Source organism: Nicotiana tomentosiformis, chromosome 11, assembly GCF_000390325.3.
Source record: "Nicotiana tomentosiformis chromosome 11, ASM39032v3, whole genome shotgun sequence".
Lineage (NCBI taxonomy): Eukaryota > Viridiplantae > Streptophyta > Magnoliopsida > Solanales > Solanaceae > Nicotiana > Nicotiana tomentosiformis.
This window is the reverse complement of record NC_090822.1, coordinates 25,684,574-25,703,352: the sequence shown is the minus strand read 5'-3', so window position 1 is coordinate 25,703,352 and position 18,779 is coordinate 25,684,574. Positions and strand designations below refer to the sequence as shown.

Genomic DNA, 18,779 nt, shown 5'->3' with positions numbered 1-18,779 from the left:
GAATTTGATTGGCAATAAGGGTAGATCATGAATCAATTAATTCTAAATAAAACACGTAAGGGTGAATTTAGTAAATGGAGGATTTAACATGACAAAATAACTTCATATCTAATGAACATAAGAACCTAAGAGCCCTAAACGGTCAAATTTTCACAATTAAGCCCGAGTACGTACTCGTCACCTCGCGTACACGGCCTTCACATGACACAATTAGCATAAATGGCTCAAATACTAAGGGGTAGTCCCCCCTCCCCCCCAAAGTCAAGCAAGGTACTTACCGCAAATAGACCAATACTCTAAAATGACCTTCTCGAATGAAATCCCTCCGAACGGCTCAAATCTAGCCAAAATAGCTTCAAATCATAAATGAAACTCATAGGAAATAATTTCGAATAATAAAGTTTAGATCTTTACTTAAAACTAAAAAGTCAACCCAAAAGTCAACCCCTGATCTCACACCTCGAAAATCGATAAAATTCACAAAACCCGAACACTCATTATGATACGAGTCCAACCATACCAAATTTATCAAATTCCGATATCGAATCGCCTTCAAATCCTTATTTTACATTTTTGAAACATTTTTTCCATTCAATCCACTAATTTAATGATGAAAATAATTATGGAATCATGAAATATAATCAATTTTGGATAAAGAACACTTACCGCAAGGAATTTCTTGAATAACCAAACGAAACATTTCTCAAATCCGAGGCCTCTAGCTAAAAAAATGAAAAAATGAAACAAAACCTTCAATTTTGGAAATTATATTCTATTGCCCAGCGATTTACACATCGCAATCGCGAAAATGCAACTGTGATCGCGAAAAAGGAATGGATACTGCCTAAAAATGTACTACGTGATCGCGAAGAAGGGAAAAACTACTGCCCCCCAAAATGTACTACACGATCGCGAAGGAGAAAAATACTAGTGCCAAGGTAGTGCTACGTGAACGCGATGAAGGAGAACTCACACGTACGCGATCGCGAAACACTCCCTGTGAACGCGAAGAATTTTTTTTTGCCTGACTCCAAATTACAGTACGCGAATGCGGTTGTTTCATCGCGAACGCGATGAAGAATACCAGATACCAGCAAATCAATAGTCCAACAACATGGAGAAATCGCCCGTAGCCCATCCGAAACACACCCTAGTTTCCCGGGACCCCCGTCCGAACATACCAACTAGTTTCTTAACATAACTCGGACCTACTCGAAGCCTCAAATCACATCAAACTATGTTGAAACTACGAATCGCACCTCGAATCGAACTTATTAACTTTCAAATCTTCCAACTTCCAAAACTCGTACTAAAACATATCAAATCAACCCGGAATGACGTCGAATTTTGCATACAAGTCCCAAATGACATAACTGAGCTAATCCAACTCTTGGAATAGCAATCCGAACCTGATATCAACTAAGTAAACTCCCTTTTAAACCTCTCAACCTTCCAAAACTTCAACTTTCTAATTTTCGCCAAAATGCTTCAAATTATCATACGGACCTCCAAATCCAAATTCGGACGCACACCTAAGTCCAAAATTACCATACGAAGCTATTGAAATCATCAAAATGCCATTTCGGAATCGTTTATACAAAAGTCAAACTCCGATCAACTCTTACCGCTTAAGCTTCTAACACAATAATCCTTCTTCCAAATTGACCCCGAATCATCCGAAAACCGACCTCGACCACGCACGCAAGTCATGACACATAATATGAAACTGCTCGAGACTGTAAGTCACCGAACGAGACGCTAATTCTCAAAATAACTAGTCGGGTCGTTACATTATAGTTGTACAATTTAAAGTTTTTCGAATTACATCTCAATATGGTCTATATTTTGTTTTATAAATCAATTGCTTCCCCGATAAAATGTGATTCACATCCCTAGAAAGTAATGTCCAAATTTAGCTATTTGTTCAATTGGGAAAAACATTTATATAGGTAAATTTTTAATTAATTTTAAACCTTAAATATTAGAATTTTCTTACATATATAATAGTTCAAATAATGAAGGATTTAGTATGCATGTTTTAGTTAATTTCTAAGTCATAAATATTAAAAAAATAATTAAATAACTATACCTACATATTAGAAAAATAACTTAAATTACTACTTTATCTAAACTGAAATTAGTTTTTCAAGGAAAAAAAACGAACGATATTTTGCTAAGTCCATCATGCTTTTAATATAGATATATAAATATAGATATATGTATATTTATATATCTATATCTATAAATCTATATCTATATTATTATAAAAGCATGAATACAATGTCAGTTTACAAAAATAACCTTATAATATTAAGCATAATAACTCATAATAAAAGGATATAATCGGAATTCTAGATATTAGCGTTATAATCCTTTAGTTTTAGGACATAATACTACACGTTAAGAATCCTACATGATTACCTTTAGGAATCCTATTTGTATAATTACTTTCCGGGTATCTAATTCATATAAAATTAAGCAAGTAAATATCTTTAGTCACGTAATCCTATTACTTTTAGGATATACTTCTTAAAAATTTCTATTGCTAATTTAATTTGAAAATATATTATAATGTCCTATTACTAATTTAATTTGAGAATGTATTATATTGTCCAAATCCATTTAGAAAAAGGAGAGCCTATGTTATTATAAAAGTATAAATACAATATTAATATATCAAAATAACCCTAAAATATTAAACGGAAGAACTCATAGGGAAAGGGCATAACTGCAATAACTTATTTTTTGGACTACAATACCTTCTGTGCTGATTTTTAATAATTAAGATTTTTAAATTAATAAAATTTGTCTATTAAATTCTTATTAAAAATATGTAGGAAGGTTTAATAAAATTAATTTCATCAGAATCTTCCGTATTGGTAATACATTACCACTCCATAATGTCCAATACCCAAAAAAGGTAATATTAAATGGACTACATAAAAAGTTGACATTGAGAAAAAAAATACTTCCACGATAATATACTTTTATATTATATTTGAATTATTTTCCTACTCAAATAGTGTTTTTATATCAATTTTTCGTATAATATTAAAAAATATTCAATTAATAAACAACAATTAAGAAAATATTTAAAAATATAAATGCGCGAGAAAGAGAAAAATAATAGCTGGTAAGAGTCAATACCATTAATGATTCTACAAACATAAAGATCTAAAAACAAATGTTATATCAATCTTTTACTCTTTGAAAATAAAATTTATGTTGGATAAAATTATAATTAAAATTAAATATTCAAACCAATAGATAAAGTAATATTAAGATCTGAATCAACATAGAATAAATTATTATTTTTATAATAAAATCAAATAATTGAATCTTTTAATTAATTATTTAGCAAGAGAATCCAATTTAATTATTTTTAAAATTCATCACATGAGTAAAATTCTTATTCAAGTTAAAAAAAATCTTAGGGTACATAAATTTATTCCATAAAAGAGCATTAGAACACAAAGTAAAAAGGTTAATAGATTATTAAAAATCAAAATGCTATACAAGTGTATGAGAAAGCACAGTCATCACAAATATATCAAAGCAGAGCAATTGTGTTAAATTTATAACGGGATTATTCTTTGTAGATGTCTCCGACGGAATCGAAATAATATATCTATGTCATGCCTTACTTGCAAATATCATATTAATAGGCATGACAGTGTTAACAATAATAGCAAGTGGTATACCAACACCGATTTTATTGCGAGGCCACCCACTTTAGATTTGATATACCTCTTCAAACAACTTAAATAACCATCACAGATGTATCAAAGCAAAATAATTGTGCTAAATTTATAAGAAAAACAAAATTGATAATATTAGATGAAGCACTTATGACTAAGTGTCAAACGGAGTTCTAAAGATATATTGGATATTAATGAACCGTTTGGTAAAAAATTAATGGTTTGAGAGGTAATTTATGTCAAGTACTACCAATAGTTCTAAAATCGACAAAAGTAGAGACTGTAAAATCTAGCTTGCCAAAGTTATACTTCTGGCCTCAAATGAAAAAGATTCAACTGACAATAAATATAAAGTAAGAACAGATCCAATATTCAGTGTCTTCTTGTTTCGTGTCGGAAACGAATAAGAGCATCCAATAAAAGATGATTTGATTCTTCCTGAACACTTTGTTATCAATCCTAATGGTAATAGTAGTGCATTTAATAAGAAAAAAATTCTACCATTAGATTAAAATACAATTACTGCAAAATGCATGATAGAATTAAAAAGACATATTAGCTAGCATAAATGAATATGTTGATCAACTAAGTAAAAGGTTGATTGCAAAATTTTATAGCAAAAACAAAATATTTTTCTGTTTTTGACTCAACAGAAAATGATACCAATAATTACTACCAAGAAGAATACTTAAATACTTTAATACCAAACGACCTTATGCCATATATGTTTATTGTCAACTTTATTATTTCTTCCATATGTTAGTGTCACCGCATAAATAATATACTAAGTTGATCTTCCATTATATATGGTTGATTTGGAAGAAAAATATGCCCGTCATGCTACTGAAAAACTTAAATACGCCGAATATCTTATGTAATAACACACAAATGGTATATAGAAGTTTTAACAATAACGTCATATATGCAAAAATTATGATACTGGTCAATGTGCTTCTAAGTATATTCTTATCCCTGAATTTAACTTTCGTCTTCCGAAACTAAGGAAGATAATTTTTAAATTTAAATCCTTTTAAATTTGTGTGAAAATAATTTTTAGTATGTTTATGTTTTGCAAATATAATAAATAAAGCACAAGGATAAACATCCAAAAAATTGGATTATATTTACCGCAATATATTTTCTTGCACGAGCAACTATATGTTGCACTTTCAAGAGGGATATCAAGATTGACAACAAGAGTTCTGGTTAAGGCAGAGCAACCAAAGCATTAGGAGGAAACATACACAAAAAAATATTATCCACACAGAAGTGTTCGTTAAAATACCACCACATTAAATACTTTTAAACTATAATATATAATTATCTAACTAACATGACAAAATTTATCATTTGTGTAAGTTTTGATGATGTCTTTTTTTTTTTAAAATTCATGTATATGTTAATGTAATAATATTTTTCGTCATTTAGATGATTGTTGTATTATTATACATAATTTTTTTTATTAATTAAATTTTATTATTTTTTTATATAAAAAAATATTAAAATCATCACATGCCATTATTAACGTGTAACGCATGTTCATAGATACTCGTATATAAATATAGATTATTAGATCTTGTAATTAACGTATATGACCCAAGGTTTATGTAAATTGTTACTCTATATTTTGAAAGGAAGATATATAGTACGCTTGCTATTGTTCGCACTAGGGCCGACTCTAGCATTATTTGTGCCTTAGGCCCCCAAATTTGGGCCCTATTTTTTTAAAAAAATAATAGGTATATAGGTATTAAAAAAAATATTTAGTACTTTTAGTACAAAAGTAGAATTTTTTTATAATAGTTGCATCAAAGAAAAAGAAAAGATTTTAAAAAAATTATAATTGATAAAATATTACCTAAGATCAATAATATTTCAAAAAAAATTAAATGGTTTGACAATATTATTAATTAAAAAATAATTATTAAAAAAATAAATTATAAAAAAATTATTAACGCGTCTAAAAAAATAAAAAAAATAGACTTCAAAGGGCAAAACTTAGAAAAGAGGGCGCACCTTCTAATTGTTCGCCACCGCCGAAAGTCACTGCCTGCGGCCTTCTGCCTCCATTCCGTCTTCAGACGTCCTTAGAGGTATCTTCTTCTCCTTTTCTGCTTTTTTTTTCGTGCTGTTTATGACTGTGAGTCGTCTAACATCTGCTGTTATGGTTTTTCAATTGGAGTATGATTAATGAAGACTTACAGTGATTTGTTATTTGTTAATATGTTGTTGAGTTATACACGAGATAAATCTTTGTCCTTTAAATGGTATAATTTGTCTTTCTTTTCTTACACAATTTTAAATGGATTGTTTTTTTTTTCTCAAATAAAAATAGTAACGTTACATTGGATTGTAAATGCCTTTGAATGAATTATTTGACAACCCGGTGCACTAACGGGGTCCAGGGAATGACTATTGTACGCAGACTCACCTTTCATTTATGTAAGAAACTGTTTTTGCCGCTTGAACCTGTTACCTCTTGACAACTTTACAAGTTACGCCAAAACTTTCATTCAAAGTATGAGAGTCACAAACTTCCTCGTTAAGTTAATATTAAATATATTTTGCTTCATACGTTTTTTTTTAATCATCCCGGTAAATTTGCTGCTTTGAGTATTGAAAAGTTAAAGGGAAATATCCAGAGTCGATGTCTGTGAGATTATTTATTTGTCTTTGGAAAATAAAGAGGATTATTAAATGGACTGGAATAAAAAGAAGAAATTGGGAGAAAAATTACTTTTCTGTTTGCTTTAAGTCCCTTTTCAGTAACGTGATTCAGTTTGTTGATTTGAAGTTACTGTCTTAATAGAACCCACTGTGGAGAACCTCTAAATGGAAGAATCCAAAGAAGAAGTGAAGTCTTTCAAAGAACTGGGAGTTTCTGATCAACTGATTGAGGCTTGTGATAGTTTGGGTTGGAAAACCCCTTCTAAAATACAAGCTGAAGCTATTCCTCATGCCTTTGAAGGTCTTTTCTTCTTCCCTTCTTTATGTTTTTTCATCTTTGTCTTTAACGCATGTTCTACTCTTTCTTGCTTATCTCTACTTTTTTTCTCCTTATAAATATGATATTTCGCGTGGACTTAAGATATGTGCTAATAATTCAAATAGGCTTAAAGTTCTAAGCTGATTATGCTAGTGTGTTTTAGGTCTGTTTTGGGTTGTGGGGTTGAAACTTCCACTATCCTATTTTTGCCCGTGGTAGCAAAATGTCTGAAGACGTGATTTTGTGGAATCCATTGTTTGAGAAGTACAAGAATATCTTAGTTTTATGAATAATAGAGAAGTGCGAAATAGAGACGTAACATTTTGTTGTAGAGCAAATTTATGGAGAGAGGTAATTAAGTGTTGGGATGAGTTGTGAACTAGGAATCTTCCTTTTTCTGGCTACTGGGAGAGTTTATATTCAGATTTAAAAAAGATAAAGGGTAAGTTGTTAAAATGTCAAACACTAAACATGGAGAGAGAGAGAGAGGGAGGGGGGGGGGGGGGTCTGATGAAATTTCCTGTCATTAGGGGTAGAGAATTAGTTTCTGGATACAATGGTGCTGTAGGCAGGGCGTATCCAAATCTGGATAAAGCAGCTTTATGCAATTGCCTCAAGTGATGGTATTTGATACAATCCAATGTAATGGAATATAATATTTTTGAACTAGAAATTCTTTAGGAACTTGAAAATTTAGAATGACAAGGGGAAAGGTAATGTGGTTTTCCTGTAAAATCCTTATATGACTGCTAGTTGGTCAGAGATCATATGTCTGTACAATGCAAATTTTCCACTAAGTTATGGAATATTATGTTGCATTTGAGGGACGTATGGTGGACCATGCAAAATTCAGTCAAGCAAGTAATGTGAGTGATGCTAATAAACTAGTAGGGGGTGAGCTTTGGGCAGTGATTCCACATACATTGAAGTTGAAAATTTGGAGAGAGAGAGAGAGAGAGGGGGGGGAGATCCTTTGGCGGCATAGAGTTCATTTCCTAAATTGCTGGCATCATACATTTTCTTATCTATCATTGGACTTCGAAGCACTCAAAAGTGTTCCAATTTGTATAGTAGATTGGAAGACTTTTCCAAAGAACATTATTTGTATTTTGATCCTTTTTTATTGTTTAAACCTTTTGTATATCATCCTCTATTTGGTGAAAGTATTTTTTCTTATAAACTGTTTGATTGGGTTTTGTTCTAGGCAAAGACTTAATTGGTCTGGCTCAAACGGGTTCTGGAAAGACTGGAGCTTTTGCAATTCCTATACTGCAAGCTCTATTAGATTCTCCGCATGCCTTTTTTGCCTGCGTTCTCTCTCCAACAAGGTCCCTTATCCATCTGATTACTTGTCTTATTTTGTAGAAGCTCTTTGGTGATTTAGTTTCCAACTTTTTTCTTTGTGTATTCCAGAGAGCTCGCGATTCAAATTGCTGAACAGTTTGAAGCTTTAGGATCCGGTGTTGGAGTAAAATGTGCAGTGGTGAGCTTGACTAAGTCATATTTACATGCATGAACAATTCATTTTCCCCTTCAAATGTAGTCTTTGGGTTGATAACCACTTGTTAGACAATAGGTATATGTAGCAACATGTCTGTAGAACAGGGTAGAGCATGTCATAATTGAAACAGTCATATATGATGGTTGACATTGGCATTCAACTAGACATTTTTTTTGTTAAAAGATTGCTGGTAATTGTTTCACAGCTGGTTGGAGGGGTAGATCAAGTACAGCAGAGCATCAACCTTGGGAAACGGCCTCACATTGTTGTAAGTACTAATATCTACTACCACATATTTGTGTCTCTTGTTAAGATGAAGCAAGTAGAAATGGAGCTACAGATGGTAAAATCTCTTCCGAAAGATTTATTATAAGGCAATACTATATGAGGCAGAGTTGGTGGTGTAATATAAACTTGACCTTTTTAAAAAAAAAGAGTTGGTGGTGCAATATTCATATGGCAGTGCATGTTTAGGGGACAAACAGAGGAGCACCAGCTGCAGTTTACCTCTGATGCTGTTGCTTCAGTATACCATCCCAGCCTTGACTAAGCATGTCAGGTCACTGTAGCCGCATGCTATTATTTGGACCGTGCAGTTAGCTTCATAAGTTTGTGATGTCTCCTTTAAATAATTTTGTGGGTCATCTGTTTTTCTATGGATGTATAAAATATTCCAGACTAGATGTCAAATAGTTAGTTACCCACCTATCCAAAAAAAGTCAGTTACCTTGCCCCAGTTGTTTGAAAATGCATTCTCTTCTCAGCTTTTTGTTTAAGTTGTTGCCTATATTTTGCGAGAAGGGCTCCTAATCCTGCTATCTAGGCCTTTACTGGATGTTACCTGCCTTTTCTTCTTAGATTATCTGATAGGAAATGTGCTTCTGTGTTGACTTTGCAAAATGCCTTGGCTTATACAGAAATCCTCATGAATGATTAATATCCATACCTCTTTTGGAAGAGGTACTTGATGGTTGTAAAAGGTTGATGATGAATCCTTTTAGCAATCTAAGCAAAAACAAAATTGGTGTACCATTGGCCTTGCCTTGGCAAATCTCTTTGTTCAGTTTAAACCATGTTCATTCAGCACCATGCCACATCCTAGGATAGTAAGATCAGTGACCTTTTTCCTTATGAGAGGCTCAAAAGTATCTATCCGAAAGCTCATGTTATAGAAGTCTTTAGTGGAAGTAATATATTATCAACTATTAAGTGAGTGGAATTAATATAATATCAGCTATTAAGCGTACTCAGATGGGCAACCATCCCTACTTGTATCTCGTGGACTATTTGGAGGGAATGAAATCAGAGATGTTTTTTGAACAAAAAGGAGAATATTTACAAATTGCAACAACCTTTTCTGTTAGCTTTTTGGTTCAAGTTAAAACATGTACATGATATTGATAGTTTACTAGATTTCTTCAACTAGCAGACATGTTTGTGCAGTCAGAGGCTGTGTTTTTGTAAGGCTCATGAAGTATCATTATGCATCATCTTGATGCAACTTACTGATACAATTCTTGCTTACCTAACAAAGAAAACTTCTAAGTGTACTCAGTCAAATATTTTGCTGGCTTATTTTCAACATCCAAACATCTATTCTGTTGCCTTGTCAGTTTAGTAAGCCATGTGGACGACTTGTTACACCAGATTTGCTAAAGCTATTGTATGTTGTTATTACAGATTTTTTAATATGCTTAATCTCTGACATTTATTTGAGTGCTCATTTGCATGCTGTCTGATGTAGGTGGCAACACCTGGTCGGCTACTGGACCATCTTTCCAATACTAAAGGGTTTTCTCTTCGTACGATAAAGTACTTGGTAAGTTTGTCCATTGAGTCTTATGCTGAAAATGTTCCAGAGATGTTCTCGTTCTGCCTGTTTATGCACTCTTTTTGTTTTCTTTTGGATGAAAACCCAAAAGTGCAATGTTGATTCATGGCATTTGGTTGAAGGATATCATATGTTATTATGTCACTGTTGACATTAAAAGTGATATTTGCTGCATGTTCAAGGCTAGGCCTTTTGATGTTTGGCAAGTGATATGATTTTCGAATGTCGTCTGGTCCATATTCCCCACAGCGTGCATGCAGTATATCTCTTGTCAGAGGAGAAGCTGCTTGTCATTTTTTCCTGGCTGCATTGGCAAATTTCGTTGGTCTTTGCTTTTTAACTTTCCAACATATTGAGCCGCAGAAAGCATTTGACTACTTTACTTGATATGTTCCTCTGAAACTTGCTTGTTTCCATGTGGGTTGACAGTTAAATGCTTTTCCCCCGACTACAGCATGAGGCACAATAGCTTCATCGCCTTAGCTGCGGACAATTGGACCAAGCAAGAAATTCATTAATTGAAGCAATATTTATCCAAAAATAAAATGCAGTTCATTATATGCGATTCGATTGGTATTCAGACTTGTATTAGAATTCCATCTTTTAATATCTTGATTTCTATTTGTAACCAAGTCTAGGTTTTAAAAAAAATATAAATATGTGTTTCACAACAGATTATTTTAGCTGGATAAGAGCATGCATGCATATTCTGAGTCATGAATTTGTCCATGCAACAGGTATTGGATGAGGCAGACAGGCTGCTAAATGAAGATTTTGAAAAGGCCCTTGATCAGATTTTGCATGCTATCCCTCATGATCGAAGGACTTATCTATTTTCTGCTACAATGACCAAAAAGGTTTCCTTTCACGTGGTTTATATGAATCCGTTGTTAATTATAAATAGTCTATTCTCTGTGTGGACACTTTCTCTTTCTAGGTTCCTTTCTTAAGAGAAATTCCCTTCTCTGATGGCTGGACCTATCTTTTCGTGAGTACTTGGGTAGGAAAAGTGCTTTCATGAAAATTTCCCTTATTTATTTTCCAAATATCATGCTCGGTCTGACATTTATGAGAAGATACCATAAAATGGAGGAGCTTTTTACTTGTTTTTCAACTTTTTCTCATATTGCCATGCAGCTAATGATCAGTAATCATTGTTATGGCAGTAGATGCACTTATTCTCTATATCATAATAGCAATATGATTATTACATGAAATTGTCTGGGAAAGAAAAATGAGAAAGTGGGGTTGTTGTGAATGGCAAGTTAATTTGCTCCTCTTCTGCTTTTCTCTTTAAGGAATTTATTTCCATGACTAATAGTTTCTGCTGTGTCACTCTTGATGAAACCTTCGAAGAGTGAACTTTGTTGCATGGGAAGTCTGATTCTAAATATACCTGTACATTGAACTACAGGTAAAGAAACTTCAGAGGGCTTGTTTGAGAAATCCTGTCAAGGTACAAATATAACGACGCCAATTTTCACTGTATAATTTGTAGGTGGTCAAGAGTATTTTGCATAACTTTGTTTATAATTTGTTTCAGATTGAAGCTGCATCTAAGTATTCCACAGTTGATACACTGAAGCAGCAGTTTCGTTTTCTTCCTGCCAAGTATAAGGTTAGTTCTTTAGTGAAAAGTTTCTCTTATAGGTTTGTTGGGAGAAAGCAAGTCAAGTGGCAAGCATTGTATCCAGCAATTGGCTTAATAATGATGTTCCATGTAAATTACATCTTGTTGATGACAATCGATGAGCTTGAATTTATCTGCTTAAGCGCCGATGGTGTTCAGAGAAAGTGTATTCCTACTACAGAACACTATTTGTGTTGATGTGCTCTCATAATAATCATCATTATATGGCTAAAGGATGTGGGAGTTTTGACATTGTGGCACCACTAGAATAAGAAACAATCACGTGGATAAAAGAGGGAAGAGACATGATCATAATGATTGTGCTGCTAACTTAGTTTTACAAAGTAATAACTAGGATGACCTGTCACTCTTTACAAGATTCATATTTGTAGCTTTCCCAAAAGTATTAATCATGAAAGTTTAACTGTTTAAGTAGTTGCATCTCTTGATTATTTGAAGTGAACATAATCCGACTGACGCAAAGGCCAGGCCTCATAGAGGGCTTATCACAGTTAGACTGCCTCAACATATGCTGTTAAAAAACCCATTTACGCACATTTAGTCTCTTTTCTCTAAATATGTAAATAATCAAGCAAGTTGCTGTATTCTTGGTCTCTGCTATGGGGTTTCACACACTTCTAGTCCTGATATATTGTTTCTTGTATTATTAGTAGCACTATTACTCCCTCAACTATTAGGAATCTGGCCCTGTGCTAGTTCTTTCATTACATTTCCCCTCGAACAAAAGGGCAGAGAAGATGTTCTAAGGACATGCATATCCTCGCCCCCCCCCCCCCCCCCAAACCACACACACACACACACCAAAAAAAACTTTACATCTTTGGTCAGGCTTTACCTCCTCTTTCCCTGGTGAGCAGACCTTTTTTGAGATTTAATGTATGGCTTACAACATTGGAACTAAGAAGAAAATTAAGTGAAGAAGTTTTTCTCCCCTTGATTTGGGTTGAATTCAAAACAAAAACGTTAGGGTTTCTGCATGAGATAGGGGTAGGGCGAAGGGGAAAGTGACGGCACGGAGTTGGCAGGGAAGAATTCTGGTGAGTTTCAATATAGGACATGGGGCACTGCAGGCTGGAAGCTTCTGCAAAGGGGAGGGATCTAGCATTAGGAGCTGTGCTACAGTGGTGGGGTGCAAGGTGTTAGATTAGGCATGGAGGACAAGAGATGAGTGATGGAAAAGGGGGTGGGGTCAGATAACAGAGCATGGAAGGCTCTTGGGGGGGGGGGGGGGGAGGACATGCGGAAAATTAAGGCTAACTGAGGGGGAGGCAGCAGGGAATTCAGAACCTGCTAAGGTGGAGAGGTAGGTTGCGGAGGGTGGCCTTAATAACAATATGTAAAATAGCATCTTTAAAGCTCCGTATCGGCAAATCTAGTTTTTTTGGCATTAAAAATTATCAGAAGGATTAGTTTATCTAGTTCCTTCTCAAAAAGGACGACTAGTTTAACTAGTGCCCGAGCAGTGTCGTAGCTAGGAATCTCGCTAAGGGTGTTCAAACTTTAAAGAATTTTTTTTTCCCCGAATAATGGATGCACCGACAATTTTAAATCAAACTACGTAATATTTAACTAATAAACCATAAAAACAATTACTATAATAGAAATACAATTTTATAAATCAAAACTAACATAAAAAGAGAACAAAAGAAATTATAGTAAGCAACCAAAGGAAAGATAGAGTTGAGAGGGTTTGTACCCTGTAAAGAGCTTTTTGTTAAATTTTTTTTTTGTAGAGCTTGACTTTTAAATTTTACAATTTGTTTAATAAGCATTTTTAATTAATAAAATTACTTGATTGGTTGTTTGTTTTTACACAAATTTAACCTTTAGCAGTTATTTATCAAGAAATTTATGGATTAAAAGAGCAGAGTCAATTAGACCAAACATGGTGGTGTGATGGTGTCTGTTTAGTTTTAATTTGGAGAACATGAACTCCTCATTTTGAACACCCTTGACCATTGGGCTAACTCTTACACGTAAGTTAAGGGTATTCAAAATATAATATATGATCATGTGAAGTGGTATTCGATCTATATACACAATATAATTTTTTGGCGAAGGGTGTTCGGCTGACCACCCTTGGGACAAAGTAGCTACGCCACTGTGCCCGATAATTGTGGGACTGGATGCTAGAGATAGTATATGAGGAATAAACGTAAAAGACCCCAGAAGTTGAGGGGTTAAGGATGTAATTCCTTTTGTTTGCTGTATAATGATTTCTGGTCCCACTTTAATTATCGAATAATGATTTGTTGTCTGACTATATTATTTTGTGCCCACAGGACTGCTATCTTGTCTATATTCTGACTGAGATGTCTGGCAGTACATCAATGGTTTTCACTCGTACATGTGATGCAACTCGTCTACTGGCTCTGATGCTTCGAAATCTTGGCTTGAGAGCTATACCAATTAGTGGTCAGATGACTCAGGTATATTTTTGAACTTCAAGGCATGCATCTTTTCAGTTTGCTGGTTATCATTCCCCCTCAAAAATATCATCTTTTATTGGACAGACAAAAAGGCTTGGAGCTCTAAACAAATTTAAGGCTGGAGACTGCAATATCCTTATCTGCACTGATGTAGCCAGTCGAGGACTTGATATCCCATCTGTTGATATGGTTATCAACTATGATATTCCAACAAACTCAAAGGTGGATCTTTTTATTCTTACTGCGTGTAAAGTTGTATGTTGTTTTTTCTGTTCATTGGGGTGGTCCTGGATTTATCTATGGTTAGGCATGGACCTTTTTTGGTTAGGAAGTTTTTGAAAAACTTTTCGAAGGTGTTGGTTTGTTTTTGGCTTTCAAAAAATAATACCTAAAACTTCTTCCACCTCCCTTGATTAAAAAAAAAACTTTTCCACTCCCAGAACACCCACAAATCTTCCAAAAAACTGCAGCTATCCAGACAAGTTTTCTTTTGCACAATATTTTTCTTCCAAAAAGTTCTTTCAAAACAAACTTTTTAAAAGTTGTCCAAATGCTAGATAATTAAAACTCTTACCCTGTACCTGTGTTGGTGCGAGAGGTAGTTGGTGCCCGGTGGAATTGTCGAGGTGCCAGCAAGCTGGCCCGGACACCATAGTCAAAAAATTAAAAGAATGTCTCGGTCCTTTGTTTATGCAATAAGATCAATGAAACTTCACTTCATGCTCATCATTTCAATTTGAATAATCTTAATTTTATTTTCTGATGCGATTTTTAAACAGTTTATCTGCGCAGGGTACGGGTAAGGTTGCGTACATCCTACCCTCCCCAGACCCCACTTGTGGGATTATACTGGGTTGTTGTTGTTGTTGTTGTTGTTGATGCGATCTTAGCTTATCACTGTATGCATGGCCTTCAGGATTATATACATAGGGTGGGAAGAACTGCACGAGCAGGACGTTCTGGGGTTGCCATATCGTTAGTGAATCAGTATGAGTTGGAGTGGTATATACAGATAGAAAAGCTTATTGGTATGAAAATACAGGAATATTATATTTCCGAGATTCTAATATATTCTTATTCTAGCACTTCTTGTCTGTCTAGTACATGTTTTCCAAACTAAAATTGATAATCTTCAGGGAAGAAACTACCTGAGTATCCTGCGGAGGAAGAGGAGGTTTTGCTACTCTTGGAGCGTGTAACAGAAGCCAAGAGGATCTCACAGATGGTAATCTTCGTCTCCTTGTGTTTTTTCCTTTGCGGGAGGGGGAGGGTACTTCAGTGGGCGGCAATAACTAGGTGGTCAGCTTTTGAATGCACGGGTTAAAGACTGTTTAAATTTAGTCAATTAAATCAAGTGAAATGAGCCCTAATTTTTATTATTAGTTTCCCTTTTTAGGACTTAATATTATAGTTGAATTCTCCTCTTTCACCATTTTCATTAGGCTCAGGTGTTAATGTCAGAGAGGTAATAAGGTAGAGATAGTGCGAGCATATTTTGATTCTTTGAGTGTGGTTTGGATGTAGAGCTGTTGTTCGTGTTATGTGCATTTCTCAGTTCGAGAGGATGTGGAATGTTGTGAGAGGTGACATGCATACAACTTATTCCATGAAATGTTGAAGTTGCTCATATTTCCTGATGTTTGCATGCTGATACATTATTTTTTTTGGTAATAAATGTGAAATATTACCATAACAACCAAATTGATACACCTAAAGAGCACCTAAAGCTCAAACCACCTTCTAGGAAGGGTGCTTGAGTCATCTAGGCCTCAACTGGAAAACTAGTTACATAATCTCTGTATTAACACTGACATCCTCGAGCTCTTTTTGTACCTTGTATCATATCTAGTCTATGCTTAGTTTCCTTCTGTATCTGTTCTTTAACAAAACTTGTATTTACATTGATGTTCCTAAACTGCTTCCAATTCCTAGCCTGCCAGGTGTAGTATATCATTGTGCCTAGACTGCCTTGTTTTGATCCATCTTATTGTTCGTCTTACCCCATGCTTCTGTATCTGAATTCCTTGCCAGGCTGACAACTCTCCTTACTTCAGTAACCCACGAACATTCAGAAAGTAATCGATTTTGAGTTTCAGTCAGCCCCTCCTCACATAAACAACATGCATCTTCAGTCACTGGCACTTGTGTTCTCTCGAGTCTTTCCTTTTTTAGTAGTCTCTCTTGGCGTGCTAACCAAACTATGAATCTTTGCTTTGGTTGCATAAGCCTTGTCCATATTAAATCAACTTCTGTCAGTTTCACCATGTCCCCCAGTAAAGCATTATAACTCATAGATACACAGTAAGCTCCATCTGATGTCAGCAGATATCTGCCGTCAAGGTACCAGTGATTCATTTCCAGATCGAGTGAATTGAGTTTCTCCCAATACCAGCTCTGCAGTCAAGAGGTGGTTGATGAGATCCCATATATTCACATCATTTTTCATATACAACTCAAGCACCCATCTCACCCATAGAATATCCTGCTTCATTGCTAGTTTCCATAGCAGCTTCCCCACTGATGCCATATTCCATTTTCTACAACTCTTTATATCTAGCCCCCCAAATCGTTTTGGAACACATACTTTGTCCCATGCAACCAGTGGCACTCTCCTGATACATTATTATTGTATAGGTTATTAGTAGTTTATGGAGGATTTTCTGTGCATGTTTTCATGGTAATATGTTGCTCAATGGAGTTATTAGATAATTAACATCCAATGTGTGTTGATACAGAAAATCAAAGAAAGTGGTGGCAATAGGAAACACAGAGGCAGAGATGATGGTGACGAGGAGATTGACAGATACTTGGGAGTTAAGAACGGGAAACTATCAGGGAAGCTATCAAAGAAGCCAAAGAGAAAATGAGGAATATATAATTAAGCTATTTTAGTCCAATTTTGACTTAATTGAGGAATATATAATTAAGCTATGTTAGTTCAATTTTGAACTTAATTAGTTCTTTCATTATTCCTTGTTGGGCTGTAATTTGACATTTCTGCAATTCTGCTGGGATGGTTTTGATCTTAGGGACTCTATTATTTTCATTTTCTTGTGAAGATCCTTGCCTCCTAATCCTAATATATACGTGCACCCCAAAATGGATAAAATAGTAAATGATCTTTTAGCAATGTGGCTAGTCCAATTAGCTCTGGACGTCTAACAGTCAAGCTTCTAAAATAGTTTATGTTAAGAAGTATTTTTTCTCAAAAGTATTTTTGGTGAGAATTAGTTTGTGTTTGGCTAATTAATTTGATTCTGAGCAACAATTAGTGTTTGGTCAAGTTTTTAAAAAAAATTTTTAAATTTTTTTTTTCAATAGTATTTTTCAAAATTTTTTTTTTGAGGATAAGTTATTTTTTTTTCTTCTTCAAAACTACTTCTGCTTTTATTCAAAATATGTTTTATTCTTTTAAAAGTTTGGCCAAACATTTCAAATTTTAAAAAAAAGAAAGTAGTTTTGGCTTTGGAGAAGGTTTGCCGAATAGGCTATAAGTCGGATCTCAGTGGGGCTTACTGTATGGTTGATTTGGGTTATTTTATATGAATAAATTTGTTCTCTAATAAAATCAGTTTTCTTAACAACAATCACCGTTTGTGAGGTACAGTGTTATGAATTTTAGATCTAATAATTTGTTATCTGTAAGAATAGATTCAGCCAATATTTAAAATATCGTTTAGGAATTTTAACCTTTGATTATTCTTCGTGAATGATTCAAGAGCTTGGTATGTTGATGAATATGTATTTTTCATTATTTGTGGAACATAGCCAACAATTGACTTTAGCTTTTGAAACTAACAAACCTTGCTAATTTGACACTCTAGTTTCCCTTTCCTTTTGTTCTTTTTCTCCCCCTACCTCCATTTCCATTTTTTCCTCCTTTCTCTTCACAGCACGAAGAGGGGTGAATGCACGTGTTTCTTTCTTATTTTTATCTTCTTGAATTTACCTAGTTTTTCAATTTTATCGTGGGTTTTACAGTTTCAATCTATATTTTTACTAAGTTGATGGTCTATCGGAACTGACCTCTATACCTTCACAAGGTAAGAGTAAAGTCGGCGTACACACTTGGGTCGGATTGGCTTAATTAAAAGTGAGGCGGGTTATTTTAGTTCGGTTAGGGTTTGCAACGTCTTATTTTTAGAGACTTTTTCATATATATATATATATATATTAAATTTATTTATCCGTTTATCTAAGTTTTTCTATTTAAAAAAAAGTAATTTAAGCTTTTTACAAAATATAACAAATTCAGTATTTACGATTTATCTATAATTTATCAACAACTTAAATATTAATTTTTTTTATGGAATCCGGTCAAAATCTACAATTATCTACCATTTATTTACAACCTGAATACAATTTTTTGTATAAAATCAGGTCAAACTACAATTTATATACAATTTGTATACAATTATATTAGTTGTATATATATGTAGGCAAAATACATCGATATCCTCTTAAAGTTATCTACACTTTTCACTTAAATACTCCATCTTAAATCTGTTCCATTTGAACACTTTAACCAAGTATTTATTGTGCTATTTAGACACAAAAAGTTGAGGCAAGTATTTCTCACATTTCGAGCGCCTGAAATGATCCGAATAATTAACTCCTCTCACTTTTTCTATGTATTTGTTTTGCTTTTTTCTTTTCTTAATTCTTTTCTTCCTCTCTTGCCTA

The 18,779-nt window shown here is 34.0% G+C and overlaps 1 protein-coding gene across 3 annotated transcripts; it reads left to right on the top strand.

The window, feature by feature from the left end:
- The first annotated feature begins 5,661 nt into the window (after positions 1–5,661).
- On the top strand, positions 5,662–17,154 carry LOC104100729 (DEAD-box ATP-dependent RNA helicase 10). Of its 3 annotated transcripts, none has more exons than XM_009608037.4 (14): positions 5,662–5,791; positions 6,508–6,666; positions 7,889–8,012; positions 8,098–8,167; positions 8,391–8,453; positions 9,930–10,004; positions 10,754–10,873; positions 11,431–11,472; positions 11,560–11,634; positions 13,950–14,096; positions 14,181–14,318; positions 15,013–15,124; positions 15,233–15,321; positions 16,832–17,154. In XM_009608037.4, exons 2-14 carry the CDS (start codon positions 6,531–6,533, stop codon positions 16,961–16,963), a joined length of 1,323 nt encoding a protein of 440 aa, XP_009606332.1. In that variant the 5' UTR covers positions 5,662–5,791; positions 6,508–6,530; the 3' UTR covers positions 16,964–17,154. The 3 variants fall into 3 exon arrangements, with proteins under 3 accessions (XP_009606332.1, XP_009606340.1, XP_018627808.1); XM_009608045.4 differs by having other exon boundaries at positions 5,690–5,791; positions 6,493–6,666; XM_018772292.3 differs by having other exon boundaries at positions 5,710–5,781.
- Positions 17,155–18,779: the final 1,625 nt, after the last annotated feature.

What these genes read in the sequence shown, in the direction of transcription:
- LOC104100729 (XM_009608037.4), top strand. Translation starts at nt 6,531, where the DNA reads ATGGAAGAATCCAAAGAAGAAGTGAAGTCTTTCAAAGAACTGGGAGTT. An exon ending in GGAAACGGCCTCACATTGTT is followed by an intron (nt 8,454 to 9,929) that starts GTAAGTACTAAT and finishes TGTCTGATGTAG; the next exon opens with GTGGCAACACCTGGTCGGCT. An exon ending in ATATTCCAACAAACTCAAAG is followed by an intron (nt 14,319 to 15,012) that starts GTGGATCTTTTT and finishes CATGGCCTTCAG; the next exon opens with GATTATATACATAGGGTGGG.